This window comes from Pholcus phalangioides, unplaced genomic scaffold (assembly GCF_987345545.1).
Source record: "Pholcus phalangioides strain wild (caught in Gottingen) unplaced genomic scaffold, Ppha-v1.0 ptg000024l_1, whole genome shotgun sequence".
In the NCBI taxonomy this organism is placed as follows: domain Eukaryota; kingdom Metazoa; phylum Arthropoda; class Arachnida; order Araneae; family Pholcidae; genus Pholcus; species Pholcus phalangioides.
Window position 1 is genome coordinate 1,574,085 of NW_028301616.1, and position 17,823 is coordinate 1,591,907.

The following is a 17,823-nucleotide window of genomic DNA, read 5'->3' on the forward strand; positions in this document are numbered from 1 at the left end:
CGGTTTGCACTAAAATACTTATCATGACCCATTTTTTGTGATAAATTAAAAAAGAATTAGTTCAAGCATCACTTAGAGATGGTGCTGTAAAACAGAAAACTTGAACTTACCACATAAAATGCAAAACAAATAGTGCATAATTAATGTTTATGATGATTTGCATTGCATAAAAGAACATTTTGCATAAAGAACAATCGACTGCTTTTACAAGGGGACACCAGTATCGACTGGTGAGGGACAATGCAAGGTTATGGTGTCGCAGGGAATTTTTCTCCAATAGGGTTGTTAATAAATGGAATAGCTTACCCCTGGAGGTAGTAAATTGTAACACAATTGACACGTTTAAAAAGAAATACGATAAACATGTTGGGGTAAATCGAGAAGCTATCCATTCTTAGAATAAGACAACCATAAGTATTCTTTATGGGCATTGTATAATATTTTATCATGTGTATATATTGTTTGTAATTTGTGTTAATTGCATTTTTAATTGGGTTGCTGTATTTTTGAAACATATGACATCCATATTTTTATGGGCATCTTTTTATCAGCCACCTCGTTGGGCATTTTGCCTGTTGTGGCGTTGTATTTGTATTTGTATAAAACAACCACATTTCAACATGAGCACCCTTTCACCCGTTTAAATGCAGCCGAGCTGTACAAAGAGTGCTCATGTCATAGTTTTATGTAATGTTAATTCTCATAAGCATTAATTATGTTGTTGTATTTCATGTGGTATATTATATTATTGTTGAGTTTTTTGTTCACAGAGCACCACCTGTAATTGGAAAACTAACTTTTTCTTTTAATTCCTTAAAAAAAAAAAAAAAATGCAAGGCAATATTTAGTGCAAATTAAGTATTTTAGGGCAAGCTGCACATTTTTTGTCAATTGGTTGATTTTTTTTTTAAATGTGCCCATGACTTTTTCCCTACCCTGTGCCTTTTACAGAGTAATATTCAGGAAATAATGCCACAATAACTTCATTTTTCTCTCATCCAAGTTTGTGGATGTCTTGAAACATCTCACAGAACCCTGAATGTATCTGAGGAATCTTGTTTAAAAGGTACTGCTTTAGAGCTCACATGGACGGGTTGAAGTTGTGTAAGTCACATTTTCAACAATTCACACTGAATTCAGAAATGCAATCTAGAGGTGCTAAACTTTTGAAAGAAAAAATTTCACAGCTTTAATAGTTCACCTCTAAATTGTGAAATCAAATTTTTTTTAACATGGGAACCTAAGACAATTCTAACAAAACCTTATTTTTTTTAAAAATGAGGATTATTGACTTACAACACTGTAACTTTAACCTGTTCATATGCATGCACGTCTGGACTATGTGAAAAAGGACAGTTTTCTAACGCTGTTACACTAGCTCATGATAACAATAGTCCCCAGATGACAACGTAAATGTCTTGCATGAACAGTGGAGAGCGACTTTTATCTCATAAAAAGCTTCACATATTTTTTTTATACACTTGCTTACTACCAAACCATACATGCACCTTGTCCATATTCCTCTGTGGAACTTCTAACAAATTAGTACATGTTGGAATGTGTGTGTGTAGAAAATTTTATATATATATATATATATAACATACATTATAAAAGAAATACTGAATTAAAAACCAAATGTGTTGAAAAATTCAAAATTAGAATTAAAACATTTCAAAAGCCAAAGTATAGCGCCCAAAGCAGCTGTATACATATAAATAGAAATTATATTATGAAGAATAATTAAATTATTAGAATTTTTAATTTCCTATTACTAACTTTTTTGAACACACTTGTGTGGAAGTTGAACCTTCTCATTGTTCAAATGGAACAATGAGAAGGTCGTTCTCAAGGGGGAATCCCCCCACATTGTCCTAAGAAGCAAAAAATGTTTCTGATGATAGTAAGCCAAAGACAGGCATAGAATTATCATCAGTTCCTCCGACATTTTTTTGCGAAAACAAGCTTTGGAAGTAAAAAAAAAGAAATATGAGAAAATACAAAAATGTAAAAAAACTATAAAGACACGAAAAATACATTAGTATAGCACAATATTAAATGGAAACCTCCACAAAAGTGTGTTCAAAAAGTTGGTGAAAAAAAATATTTTTTTTTGTCATAAAATATTTTTGAGAGACTTCTTTTGATATTTATATTTTTACATTCTCTACAATATCAACAAATGAGAGGCTTTTAACGTAGAGAAAACATATCAACATATGGTATTTCAAACGTATGAACGTTTAACGAACAGATGATCAAATGTATCAACACATGGTAAAACATTCAAACATGGTATTTCAGATTTCAAAACTAATCTGAAAATGAGTGTTTTTAGATTTAGCTTGTAGACTTGGTAACGACTAAGACTAATTTTAAAAAAATCACTGCAGGAGAGACTTGAAACACTCATTAGAAAGGTAATTATTTTTTTTTTTTGCTGCTGGATGCAAGTCTAAGTTGTGCTTTTGTACTTTTCGATTTTAAGCATTTTTGAACGTTTGATCTTGCTTCTTTTACCACAATTTATCCATTTCATAATTAAAATGATGTGGTTTTATTTAGTTCGCTCTTGATCATTACCTCAATTTGATTCAACATACTTTGAGATGACTTCTTTTGCAGGGTCAATAGAATATTTATTAGAAATTCTAAGAAATTTAATAGAGTGGTTAAAAACTGTAGTATTAAATTATTTTTAATTTAAACTGTAGAAATTTAATAGAATGGTTCTATTTTCACAAAAATTTCAATCCGTGTACATCTGTTTTGTTTTTACTCCCTGTTTTTCATTTTGTTACTTTTCTGGGATTTCATCACTTTCCCCATGATCGTAGACACACAGGGCCATCCTTTCAACTTTTTCTGGGGGGGGGGGGCAAAGAACATATACTCAATGTATCTATATATATATACCATTTTTAGTGTATTTTCAAAAGTCTGGGGGGGGGGTGTTGCCCCATCTAAATGACGGCCTGCGTAGACACCCTGAATTTACTGACAGCCTTTGCGTCGCAACTTATGATGGTGAAGACGGATTCGTCATTGCTGTTTTTCCAGTGCGATAGAACATTCTTTCATGAACACCTCCATTCTGTTGAGTAAACTTTTTTTTGTAAAAAATAGTTGGAAACAGCAATCAATTTTTTTTCACTGTTTTGCCAATGAGAGGAAATTTGCATAGTTTGACCCTATTTTATATGTTGTCGGAAGCCTGAGAGTCGAATCCTGGGGAGGGGGCCTCAAGCTAATTCTATTTGTGGCCCAAGGAATCAAATTGCAGGGAGGACAAATGGTGTTATTGAAAAGTGTTTCTATTACTATGTAACTTCAAAGTTTCTTAAGGGGAAATTTTGTTTTCGGTGCAAGATGACGCAGAATTGAAGAATTTTGTGTGTTTTTGTAGTAAAATATAGCAGACATCAGAAATTGTAGCAGATTTTCCACACCTGGTGTGGTGAACCTTCCGTGAAGTTTGTTTCTGTTTAATGTTTGTTATGTGTAGTGCTGCCATTTGCCATCAATTTTTCTAGCTATACATGAAGTGTAATGATTGAATAGTATCATAGTTGGCCTGTTGCTCTCTGCGGCGAGACTTTTTAATGGGGAGATCAGTTCACATTTGTGCCTCAAAGTTGGGAACCACAGAAAACCAACTTTAGCCGACGACCACTGTGGCAATGGTGGCCACAGTGTTCGAACCCCACAGTGGTGGTCGGCTGAAGTTGGTTTTCTGTGGTTCCCAACTTCAAGGCGCAAATGCGAGCCGATCTCCCCGTTAAAAAGTCTTGCCACAGAGAGCAACAGTCCTACAACGATAAATCATTCAATCATAACACTTCACTCATAGTTAGAAAAACTGGTGGCAGATGGCAGCACTACACATAACAAGCATTACAGAGAAACAACAAAAAACTTCACGTCAGGTTTCACTACACGTACACTCCCGCATGTACCGTGGACGGGGTGCATGTGTGGTGTAGTAGTAGTAGGTAGGTAGGGCCTCCAAAAAATGGCTCGGGGATCCATGATGTTCTTAAGTCAGCCACCTCGTTGGGCAATTTGCCTGTTGTGGCGTTGTATTTGTATTTGTATATTTTTATCAATAAGTAGCAGCACATTCATTTAGAATGCATGGGAAAAAATCTGCTCAAAAGAAAAAAAAAGCAATGTGTTTTTAGGGCATATGAATTTTTTTAGATTTGTCCAGCCCTGGTATGCAATGCCCGAGTGGCATGGTGATAACATGCTCGTCTACCACAGTGAAGGTTGCCATCATGGTCCCTGGTTCAAACTCAGGGAAGAAGATAGATATTTTCCTAACAAGCTTGAGGCGACCACCAATATTGGCGACATGGCGCCTTTATTTCCAACCCAACTCATTAATGGTAGTAAATTGAAGTATAGCGATATGGACAGGGTTGGCATTTGGTGAAGTATCCCTGGTATGTATCATTGCACTCAAGAATTCACATATGTATATATATACTGACTAAAATGCAATGAAAAAAACATGGTTTAAATAGTTCTTTTATTGTTTACTAAACAGGACACCACCATTGACACTTTATATCCATACAATAAAAAAAAAAACACTTTTGTTTCATATATTAAAAAAACACAATTTTATATAAAAAATTATTTTTTATGAGGTCGAAAATACTTCTCATGCATATATACAATATATTTTTGACAGCAAAAAAAGAAAATTATTTCTTGTTTTTTAGAATAAATAAATTCAAAACTATTGTAAAAAAATAGTGGCAGCTTATCAGAACTCACGCCACTAATAAATACAAAAGGTAAAGTGAAACGTCTCGTACTAAGTCTTATTCAACGAAAATAACCCTCAAAGTATTAGAAGACCCGGCTCCCTGTTTCCATCCTGTAACGATGACCACAGCATCTTTCGGACGAATGAAACCTCGCTTCTTTCCATAGTCTACTGCATGCTTGATACGAGTATCAACATCAGTTGGCCAGTCTGGAAGTCGCTCCGCTGCAGGAATAATGAGTACAAAATTACATTGAACGATAACACTGCCCAACACACTGATTTGATTGCCAAATAAATCAGTAAATTTAAGAAAAATTTAGGGGCTCTGATTCTAAATTTAGCATTGGTTTTGCCAAATCGGCTTTTTGAGATAAATTGAAAATTATAAATTTCAATAGTGAACATGTAAGCAGCACACAAGTCTCATTGAAACTATGAAATTTAAATGATTAATAAACTTAAATCAATGCAATAAATCAATTTAATCATAAAAGAATAATCAATATATAAATCAGAAGATAAATCGATACTGATGATACTAAGTCAGGGCTTGACAAATCAAAAAAAAGTTTAGATGCCAGCAAAATTTCATATGCACCAAGCAATTTTTTCGCCGACAAAATCTGTACAAAATAGTGTATTTTTTTTACTTGTCTAGGACTTGCGCACCCCTTTAAGTAGATACGCTGGCATAATTTCCAATAATTATGCCAGATAATCCAATGATACAACTACATTTCTGTGCTGTCCTTCCTCTTCAATTAAGTTATACACAAAGAATATTAGGCACCAATTCTAATTTTTTTCATCTTAGTGCCATCAATGGGTTTACCCATGACAGTCAATACTATCCACATGACTGGCTTTTGACATGCTTTCCATCCCAATAATAAAACTTTTCTCTAAGTCTACCCTGTGGCATCTTAATGCATGGGCCTCACAAAAATCAGATCTGGGTCGAAATTTTCAAGAGACGACATGCAAGTTTTCCAGGTAGGGCCTGAGAAAAATCACTTGGCCAGGGGCCCATGATGCTGTTAAGACGACCCTGGGTCTATTGGTGCATGAATCGATTCCTTGAGCGTCTATCTGACCTGTGCGGCCCCACCGGTTGCCAAATTAGGAGTTAAAGGATAAAAATAATTTCAGAAAAAAATGTTTCGTCTGAAAAATTTCATGTGGATGCAATTGAATTTCAACTATGTATGTAATTGAATGGACTAATTTGTGTGCAAAAAAAAACAGTAACAGAAAATAAAATGGATATGTATCAGTTTATGAAGAAGTGGAGCCCGGGGTAAAATTTTTTATGACTAAATTGCTTGTGTTTCACAATATTTTGTTCCAGGTGTCACCCCGACACTGCAGCTGACCCTTATGTTGGCCCTTGAACAGTGAGAAGTTGGCCACCCCTGATGTAGCTGATTGTGATGCATCAGCTGAGAGATGAGGAATTTAATGGTTTCTATGATAAATGAAAATAAAAATATATTTTTTTATGTGTTAACATAAGAAACATCTTTAAAAACTTTTCCTTTCAAATTTTAAGCCTAAAAAATCAGGGGCTCCTTATACACATTAAAATATTGTAATTTACGCTTCAATAGCTAAATTTCTAGCATTTCTAAAAACTCTCATTTCAAAACACTGAGTAAAATTTAGCATTTGATCCCTTAAACAACACTTTCTTAATAACGCACGACAACTGGGTCTCATTAAGCAGCCTGATGTGCATGTTAATAAACATCACTAGCTTTTGTGAGTAAGAGTGACAATCAAATTTTGATAGATTGACTTACCAGTGTAATGGATGGGTGCGATTCCTCTCCAAAGATGTGCTTGTCTAGTAGTGAGACCTACCCTGGACACGGCTATTATAGGACACCGTGGACGATACTTCGAGATAAGATGGGCGGTTCTGCAAATATGAATTGTTGAGAAATAAAAAAATTATTCTATTTGTTTTTATCAAATAACAATTAAGACATATCTCAGATCAGGGGTTCTCAGTGTGTGTCAGGGCTTCAAAGGGTGGCATCACAATGAGACACTGCAAATGAGGTGTACCAACGCAATAATTGAGAGGAACCAGATTCACACCAATTCACAACTACAGTATGACCATGATAACTTGTCAAGCGAATAACTTGACTGCCTTGGTAACTCAATATTTATTGTTCCCGTAATTAGCACACAATACTAAATTCAAAGGGGAGAAACTTCTCTAAGGACAGTTGAATCGGGCAGATAGGCAAGCAATCATTTTATGGCTTTCAATACAAAGGCCATATAGAATAATGGCATGATGAGAGGATACATCTAGACCACAATGGGGAATGGTCAGACATTTTGAAATGGATAGCAACAGAAGACAGCTTGAAAGGACTACAAATATAAAAGAGATTGTTCCGGAGCTAAACATACCGAGCATATTAAACACTTCCTGAGTTTTTCCTTTCAACCCACTGTCTCCCCTCGATGGTGACTGCCAAAAAGCTCAACACTACTTCTAGCTGGCTCGTGGTAACCTAAGGTATTTTGCAGTTTGTGTCAAACAAGACATTTTACTATCTTTCTCCATGCCATGTGCGTCCAATGCAATCCGTGTGAGAGAACCTTAACTTGGCACGAGGTGGCTCAACCCCACATATACCCACTACAATTACAAGACAACTGCTATCACAACAAATTTTTCTAAATTGCTCAGGTGTTGTTGGGCTGATAAATTCACACTGCATTCAATGCACAAAAGCCTGGATAACTAAACAGAGATGAAGATGAAGTTCGGAAAGAAAACTCATATACTCCACAGAGGAATGCAAATTTTCTTTCTGAAATTCATCATCTCCGCTTGATAATTCAAACTTTTGTACTTTATATGAACAATGGACAGTGACATTGTTTCTCTTTACACTACATTGTTCATGACGACATGTATTTAAAAATTTTTTTTTTGGTCAAAGAATCTTTCCGGAGGATAGGGTCACTTCCCATTGTTTGGAACCAGAAAACCCGATCTGGGAACTACAAATTTAATAGATAAGCGTGAATTATCCATGAATGATATCTCTAATTTTTAAAAGAGTGATGGTTGAGTATGCTAGAACGAGATTTCCAAGTTAAAAATGAAAATTTTCCTTATTTTCAAAGACTGCACTATTCATCCACAAGTAACAGATATTTTGAAACTGTGCTCTTTCACTCTAATTCAAGGTTATTTGAAAACATTTCATAGAAAAATTTTCAACTATATATAATTACACGCGCATGATATTTAAAAACTGTGAGGGCAAGATTAAATCCAATGTAACTTCACATCTGCTTAAATCTGCTTTAATTATTGATACTATTGGAGTGTAAAGTTATTGAGGCTCCACTCTATTATTTTCATGAGGGGCTGTGAGCATGACTCCCACACGCTGGAGCTCGGCACCTAGAGAATGAGATCTTTAGAGGTACCAACCTCCTCTAAAAAAATTGATAGGGTAAAAAACAAATAATAATAATACAGTGATACCTTACTAAGATAACTTGTTCCGAAATCACATTCTTTAGCCATAATGCAGTTTAGTTTCTCATAGGTTTCTATGGAAAAATCTTTCCCCTACTTCAGGTACTGCCAAAAATTTAGGATAACGAACTAGTTAAAGAACTTTAACAAGGTGAATTCTTTGGGAAATGTTTCTTTTCTCAAAATTAGGGGTTTTCAATCATGGTCAAAATTTGGAAGTTATAAGATTAAGGATAAGTTTAAATTTTAGGATTAGGGATAAGTTTTTTAAAATAACCAAGAAATGAGAGAAGCTAAAATGAAGAGCTTCAAAATTGGATAAATGAGAATTTACAGAAAGATGAGATAACAAATATTGTTTTATTTTATACTACCTCGTATTTAAGCAACCAACAGCACCCTGTTGTTGACAAAACCCAATCATGTTCGTAGGTGTCCCCCATCCATTTGTGATTTGGTCAGCTCATTTCCGTGTCTGATACATGCACAGGGAAAATAATAAGCTCCTAGAATGTGCAGACTGATGCTAAGAGTCTTGCATTGAAAGAAAATATGCTCTGATAACATAAGGCTCCTTTTTTTTCAATGCAAATTTTCTATAAGCTGAATCTTTTACATGAAATGATTTAAAAACTTTCGGAAAGAGAAGTAGAGGTTCATCTGGAAAAACATTCTGAGGTATGAGTTTATTTGGCTTAAGTGACAGTAATTCTAATGTTACCACAATGGTAGTCGGCTGAAGTTGGTTTTCTGTGGTTCTCAACTTTGACACACGAATACGAGCTAATCTCCCCATCAAAAAGTCTTAGCACTGAGAGCAACAGCCCTTTAGTAATAAAATTATTCAATCATTACACTTCACTCATGATTTTAAAAATCAATGACAGCACTATATAACAAGCATTACACAGAAACCCCCTTCACATTAGGTTCACAACACATACATGCACATTTTCCAGCACGGTCCAGCTCTTCTACGACCTCCTGAGTAGAGGGTCATGATCTGGTTAGGAGGAGAAATAATTCTGATGATGGCTGGCATGAAAACTCTACTCACAATGTGGCTGTTTTATGTTAGCATGCTCATCCATATCAACAAAAATGTTTGTTAGTCGAATCCATATTAATCAACCAAGGCAGAAAAATCACAGAAGAAATCTTCGTTAGCTGAAAAATTTGTTAGCCGAGGCATTCAATAGCTGAGGTATCACTGCAACATGATTCATCCTTCCCTTCTTCCAGTATGAAAGCCATGCCTGTGAGGGTGTATCATAGGTGCCAACTTTGGGGAACAACAGCTGGGAAATTATTTAACCACAGATCTAAATTCCATACAAAAAGGTTTTTTTAATCCCAAAAAAAAAAACAGTAGGAATTTTTCATTGATGAAAGCAAAATATCATAAGGGTTTTTTTTCACTTCGGAAAAATGCAACATTGTTTTAGTGCAAAGTCGCCAATTATCACCATATTTAGATGTGAATTTCATGTCATTACCTACCATCATACAAAAGAAATAGTCTCTTATAAATTAATTATTTGCACTGTGCTGCATTACCACACTCACATCAACAAAAGTAGCCATAGGTCCAAAAAAAAAAAAAGCCTAGATAAACTAAAGGTGGTGTATGGTCATCTAAAACACAGGTTGTCATGCCAATTCAACTGTGGTGAAGCCAAACTGACAGATTATTTGACTAATTGTCTTTTTATTCACCAAAATTAAACCACCTCTTCGTAATTTGGGACAATGGTGGCAATTTACTTTACTTGTGCGTATTTTGGGGATAAAAACACAGGCAAAAGACTTTAACTAGGTGAATTCTTTAGGAATAATTTTCTTTCCCGAAAAAATTAGGGTTTTTTTTTCAATCAAGGTCTAAATTTGGGAGTTACAAGATCTCTTTGGGAATGTAACGAACAGAGTAGAAATTCTGGAAAACCTGGTAGACTTGAAAGCCATAGTATATAGTCACAGGACAAAGAAGCCTACAGGTGTAACAAGCTTGAAAACCACTTGTTTAGATCATAGCAGCATGTGTAACAGAATGAATCTAGGAACTCTGTTTAAAAATTGCAGGTACTGACTGGTCTTTTATCATCTTCGTTACATCACAGTTATTGGCCTTCAAAAAAAATTGTTTATTGTTTCTCATCACTTTTCGAGCAGGCGATAACACAAAATAACAAATCTGTTTAAGTAAAAATTGTTAAAAGGGGGTTTTTTACTAAAGCATGCAGAAGAATAACAGACTGACCTTCCAGTTGTAGTGAGTACAATGATCGCAGCAGCAAGGGTCTTCATAGCAGCGGTGACAGTAGCGATGGCTATGGCTGTTGTACAGTCAGAAGGTGAGGGAGTCTTTATCAGGAGCTCGTTGAAGATACTTTGGTGAAAAAATGCCGCCTCTGCCTCACAGCATATCTTGTGCATGACTTGAACAGTTTCGAGAGGATACTCCCCTTTTGCTGTTTCACCCGACAGCATGACACAATCTGCACCATCTAAGACGGCATTCGCGACATCAGAGCTTTCGGCCCTTGTTGGACGAGGTTTCTTCACCATACTCTCCAGCATCTAAAAATACAGTATTTGAAAAACAGAATCAACAGGACTTAATTACAACGATGGATAATTTAATTAGCGGAAGAATGCTTTTAATGTGACATTGAAATGAATATTTTGGAAGAAATAACAACAGCAGTGTGTTGCAATAAAATCACCTGAGTTGCACAAATAACTGGTTTTCCAAGTTTGTTGCATTTAGAAATTATCATTTTTTGCGCTAGGAAGACTTTCTCAGTTGGTATTTCAATGCCCATATCTCCTCGAGCAACCATAATGCCATCAGAGGATTCGATTATTTCATCAATCCTGCAATAGTACGAAATGGCAGAAGAAACAATTTTTGAATAATCAAGGCGTTTTATCATACCAATTTAAAAATGATGCACCAAATGATCGATCAAGATACTTCTGTCAACTTTGTGCAATTAAACTAGGCACACGTTCGAATTACCGTTGGTACCTCAACTTACCCAGAGCAGATTTATTATTGTGTCCCTCTTCTCTCATTCTACTAATTTTCCTGGCTACTCGTTTCTCAAATTGCAGTCCTCAGAACTTTTTGACCTGGGCTATAAAATGCTAGCCCCCCCCCCTTTTAAACATGCCACTGTCCACACCACTGAAAATTCGTACATCATGCTCAAAATATTGATACTCATAAATAAAAAGTGAATTGCATGATATAGTGAAGTCAGACATTTTTGTCAGTTTTGATTTCTTTGAAGCAACTGAGATCTTGAGCTTTCTCTCGTATATTTTATTTTCATTAGTTGAATGTTGTTTTTTAAAGTGGAGATACAAGGTAGGGGACAATGCCGCCCCCCCCCCCAGCTTCAAAGGCAGAGTCGAGTGATCTCATGGATATGTGTATATATGAATTGGCATTATCATCATTGTGCCCTCCCCAGCAATTATGACCGTGCCCCCCAGACTTCTATAACTATTTCTGCCTATGCTTGTGAGTCTTGGTGTCATCTTTTGAGATTCTCGTCAAATTTTATATGACTGAAGATATCTACAACAGAGTGTGCCATAATTCCCGAAAGAAATCCAGCATTTGTGAAAAAAAAGCACAACACCTGAAACTGGCTTCATGTACTACATAGCACATGAGCACTTCACCTGTGAAAGATTAACCGATAATTCATGAAATCAGTCAGTTTGGTAACAAATGACAGACACAAGCAAAAAAGAACCTGGGTCCCATTCCTCCAATCCACAGAGACTGAGGCTCAAGCAAGCAAAGGAACTCTGAGGGCCAGTGGCTCTAGAGTTCCTTGGCATAGCATCCTCAGTTCTATACAGCATGGCCCAATATCACAAGGTCACAGGCTTACATCCCTAACAAAACAGGGCCGCAAGTCACATTTGGTTTCTTTTCTCTTGACTTATTAATTTTCTCTCTAAGTTTCATGTTGACAGACAGAGGCAACATCCCAAACTACAAGTACACTGCTGGCCACCGTAAATGCAACACCCTGAAGGAAGCATGCAAATAATATGAAATTTACAACATGCATTAGCGGAGGTGAGATATGCAAATGATTAGAATTTCAGCGCAGACGCACATCACGCGCGCCTGTGGCGCCACTTCAAAGCGCTATTTAAGGCTTGGAGATTTCGACGATTTGAAGTACGGCAATTGTGTTTTTCTTGTGGTTTTTTCAAAAAAACGATCAATTATGCCTCGTAGAAAACAGCGATCATCTTTTGATCAAGTATCCGAGTTCGACAGAGGAAGGACAGTGGCCTACCGAGATTGTGGATTATCTTTCAGGGAAATCGGTAGTCGTGTTGGACGAAACCAAACAACTGTAATGCGGATATGTGATCGTTGGATGCAGGAGGGTACGACGGACCGACGTGTTTGATCGCATCCACCTCAGTGCACCACTTCACGTGATGACAGGCGTATTGTGCGTATGGCAGTGATGGATCGCTCAGCCACATCACGAACCATAGCACAGCACATTCAGTCTGTACCGCATCACCCAGTGTCTGCGCGTACCATTCGACGCCGTTTGCAGCAGAGTGGTCTGTCCGCAAGACGTCCATTGCTTCGTCTACCCTTGACGCAGAACCACAGACGTCTCCGCCGCCAATGGTGCGATGAAAGAAGGATGTGGACGGCACAATGGAATGAAATTGTCTTTACTGACGAGTCACGCTTCTGTCTGCAACACCACGATGGTCGGATTCGAGTCTGGAGACACCGTGGAGAGAGGATGCTGAACAGCTGCGTTATGCACCGCCACACTGGTCCTCCACCGGGTATTATGGTATGGGGCGGTATTGGATATCACTCTCGCACTCCTCTAGTACGCATTGCCGGTACTTTAAAAAACCAGCGCTACATCTCCGAGGTGTTGGAGCCAGTTGTCCTTCCTTACCTTCAGGGCTTGCCGACAGCCATATTTCAACAGGATAATGCGCGACCACACGTGGCACGCATTGTCCAAAGGTTCTTCGTCAATCGCCAGATTGAATTGCTTCCCTGGCCAGCTCGCTCTCCGGATCTTTCGCCGATAGAAAACATGTGGTCCATGGTTGCTCAACGATTGACCCAGATTACATCCCCAGCTGCCACACCAGATCAACTTTGGCAACGCGTGGAAGCTGCTTGGTCTGCTGTACCCCAAGAACACATCCAAAGTCTCTTTGAATCAATGCCGAGGCGTGTGGCAGCGGTGATCTCCAACAATGGCGGCTACTCTGGCCACTGATTTTGGCAGGAACCACACTTCACAGAAGTCTATAAATTTAATCATTTGATGCTTGGTCAACATGTTATCTACAAAATAAATATTGTTGCGATATCTCTTGTCTTTCTTGGTGTTGCAATTTGGGTGGCCAGCAGTGTAGTATCAATATTCAACTGTTAAATTTTTACAGCTTTAAAAAACTGCTAAAGACTTTTGAAAATAAAATGTGTGCAAACAGCCCATTGGTAGATGTGGCGCATGCCTCAAAAGAGATGGTTCAAACATGTAAAGAATGTGACGCTTTTCCCAGGAATTCTGGTAGTTGGTGATCCTGCCTTCATCTCCCACTAGAAATTATTTTATGCTATCTATCATTTTGAAACACTGGAAACTGAAAATTTGGGCATCAAGTTAAAAATCTTGAAGACATTTAAGTTTCGGAAAATTCAAATATCATTGGTTAAAAAAAAGAAAAGAGGAAAAACAAATACTTTTTGATTCCTTCGTGGTTCTCAATTTTTGGTATGATGAGGATGTGTTTACCCTTATCACCCAGGATATCTTTGATCTCCTTGACACCTTTGGCATTGCGGATAAATGAAGCAAACACCATATCAACCTGCAATGAAAAATTCAGTCTCAATGCAGTTTTGAATTCCCATTTGTATATTACGAAGAGTTAAAATAGAACCAACATATGCAGATTCATTCCCATTGAACCTACACACTGGTACGCTAGCACTTCTTGATTGGATAAATATGTTTCTTAAAGATGTTCATTGATAAAAAAAATTGAATATTTTATAAATAAATAAATATATATATATATAAATAAATAATTCCATAATTGGAAAAAATATCCTATTGACAAGATTTTTTCTTGTGCAGTTGGGGGGGGTGCATTTATTATGACATGTTTTCAACTTGCATGATGTTGCTTAACCTTCAGTGTGCTCCCATTACTGTGGTGTAGCAACATGCTCCATCACTTCAGGATGATATTTTTTTGGTACTGATGGCTTATCAGAATGGCTTATATTCATGATGCCTTTTTTCAGTTCTTAAAATGACATATGCATGTATAGTCTAGTTCTTTTTAATTATTTCTCTATTTTCTAACAAGTTTGCTTGTACTATGTGGGATGATTGTACATTGTTGAGTGGTGGTAGAATTTCAGTCAAACCCCTGATCACTCTTTCATTGGTGATTGTGGGTCTGCGAACCTGGATTCTCTGTTTATATTACACCTTTTTTTAAAATTCTATTATGCAATAAAACCTGTATGAAACAGAACATAAAGAGACTGAAATAATATTCCATTTTATGCAGGTTTTATAAAAGTTGCATGCATGCTCGCAAGCACACACACAAAAAAGCATTACTCAATGAAGGGACTATTTTTTGATTCCGTTGTAGACAGGTTTTCATGTCATATAAAGTTTCTATCTTAGATACGTTTCACTGCTCAGTGATATCTCGGCTTACAAAGTTTTCAGCTAACAAACATGATCCAGGAACGAATTATCTTCGTTAGCCAAGGTATCACTGTATTTACATCGTATGACTTTGAGCAATGCCATCTTAAGGCATGGGACACAGCCCGGGGCTTCAAGAGAAAAAAGACCTCGCAAAAATGAGATCTGGTTGAAACTTTCAAGAATTTGCCTGGCGAAGCCTCAGAAAAATCATTTGAACTGGGGGCCCATGATGCTCTCTTAAGACAGCCCTGACTTTGAGTATATCTTTCACAAAAGACAACTGAAAAAGAAAAGGAATTTTTTTTACTTAGCCGCACTGAGAGCAAGTTTTCTCCAGCTATTCCTGCAGTCTAGGGGCTAATAATTCACATGTTTTCATTCTTTTACAGATTTAATGAGTTTTGGTAAAAAATGAGGAAATTATAGACTATTCATATTAAAATTGAAAGTCAAATGGTTTTTATGTTAGCACAACATCTATTATTATTTTAAATAAACAATTAGAGCATGGAATTCAATGCTTTATACAAAAGTAAATTTCTTTGCTTTTTTATCAGGGCAACCCTAATGTCAAATTGTAATGCATTGCAAATTCTTAGTGCAATCATATCTACGTTTAGATCTTTTTTTTTTTTGTAATTTTTTCTCATACACAAAATCTAGAAATAGAACAGCAATCTTTCTGAGTTGCATTCAAAGATTAGATACAAGTGTATTATTTACCAAATCTTCTATATTTTTTTAATGAAGAACTTTATCACATTTTGATAACATGCATACCATACTAGTTTACTTTTACTTCAATATCATTGAAGTTAAATGAAGAAATTTAAATTTTGTGAATTAAATCAATGATTTTAAAAAAAACCAAGTAATTTAAATCGACATACCCTGTTTTTAATGTTTGTGTGTGTGTGTGTGTGTATGTATGTATATATATATATATATATATATACATACACACACACACACACACATATATATATGTGTGTGTGTGTTTCACAATTTTTACATAGCTTGAACATATCTGATTTGAATTTCTTCAATCAATTTTTGCCAAGACACTCATTTCTTCCTGTGGAGACTAATTAGCCAATTACAAATTTACCTAGCAAAAGTTCTGTGAAGGGGGAAAAAACAAACTCGAAAAACAAAAAGTTGAAATTTGGAAGGTTAAGATTTTTAATTATACATTTCTTTCTTCAAAAGTTTTGGTCAGGGAAATTTTTGAGTCCATTAACAATTTTAGTCCATTGTTTCTCAACTTGGGGCTCATCCCTTGCAGTCCTGGGGTATTCCAGGGTTTCGGGGGGGGGGGGGAAGGAGATTGGAGATGAATGGAAATCAAATAGAAATGGGAGCTATTAAAGGTGGTGAAGGTGGGGGGGGGGGGGACAAAGAGAGCTGTGAAAAATATTCAGATCTGCAGAAATAAAGCTTTTCAAGGGAAATATAGTGAGAAAACTCTTGACTACTATCAGAATCCAGCAGAAGTGCCCTCAGAATCAGTGGCAGCTCTGGACTCCCCCTGCCATTGCCAGGAGTGGACTCAAACCAGGAAAGAGGGAGGGCCTACATGGTGAAACCTGGTACCAATTTTTTGAGAATATGTATGTAAATATGTGAGACATTAACTTCCAGCTTGGTATGGGGAGCTCAAAACATCACTTTTCCTTGTGGGCCATAATATAAAGAATATTAAGGCGACCCTGCGTACAGAACTTCTACAAGAGGTAAACTGTATGAAATCTAGCCCAGCGGTCTGGAGATCAATATTACTTATAAAAAAAACTGATCGCTATAAATTTACTCACGAAATCTATTCACTAAGTAGAAAGGGCCTCGCTCCTGAGTGTGTAACAATGTAACAGTCACAAGTGGGGGACACCCTGAATAATACAGGGAAGCCGAGAGAATAAAATAAGATCCAGAAAGAGCCATGGGTAAAAAAAAAGTTAAGAAATACTGTTTTAGCCGAATATTTTATTGACATGGGCTATCATACCCATCTCTATTGGCTGTTATATCGTAACAATCGACTACTATAGTCTTATGGATAACACAAGTCATTCTTGAGTATATGCGAAGGCTATTTTAAGCATAAAATTTTGGCAGATACAGAAAGGTTTCCCACAGTAACCCCAAACAATTTGTATTATTAGCATAGGTGAGAGGGTGGAGGTGGAAAATCCCCCCCCCCCCGTTTTAACTTATGATTTTAAGCATCCCAAATGAATACTACTATTAATTTAAGAAAAAAATTAATTTCATATTATACACATACATCTAGAATCACATTTCTAAGACAGTACTTTTAAGTGCCACCAATTGTCAAAAAACAACACGTAGGAAAATCTAATTTTGTAATTATGGTGAATAAAAAATAGCAAATTCTGTTAATGTTATATTTACTCACATCCTGCTCAATGCCAAACAGCAGATCCTCTTTGTCCTTTTGTGAAACAGCAGGTAAATCAACTTCGGCGCCTGGTAAGTTACAGCCTTTTTTACTTCCCAGCATCCCACCATTCTCTATTTCACACTCGATATCATTGGCCTCTGTAATTAGACATCACGTGGAACATTCACAATATATTGACCTCACCAGAAGCAGTGTTGAAAAAATTTAGAGACATATCGATTTTGAGACACATTATGACTTACAAAAAACATTTTTATTGACATCAGGTCAGGACACAACTTTAGCTGTGGCAAAATTCAACCCCCACCCCCTCCCACTACGGTTAATATAATTATATAATTTACAAGCATTTGAACTCAAGACCATC

The 17,823-nt window shown here is 36.5% G+C and overlaps 1 protein-coding gene across 3 annotated transcripts in view; it reads right to left on the reverse strand.

Annotated features, from left to right (window-relative positions):
• Positions 1-4,507: 4,507 nt before the first annotated feature.
• LOC149068557 (pyruvate kinase PKM-like) overlaps positions 4,508-17,823 on the reverse strand; it is a 38,819-nt gene continuing 25,503 nt past the window's right edge. For all 3 annotated transcript variants that reach the window (XM_089250604.1, XM_089250603.1, XM_089250602.1), the window contains 6 exons: positions 17,451-17,593; positions 14,047-14,174; positions 11,009-11,159; positions 10,543-10,862; positions 6,574-6,692; positions 4,508-4,996 (listed from right to left, as the gene is read on the reverse strand). In XM_089250604.1, coding sequence (XP_089106730.1) covers positions 4,827-4,996; positions 6,574-6,692; positions 10,543-10,862; positions 11,009-11,159; positions 14,047-14,174; positions 17,451-17,593 — 1,031 coding nt within the window. In that variant the 3' untranslated portion in view covers positions 4,508-4,826. The remainder of the gene's footprint in view (positions 4,997-6,573; positions 6,693-10,542; positions 10,863-11,008; positions 11,160-14,046; positions 14,175-17,450; positions 17,594-17,823) is intronic.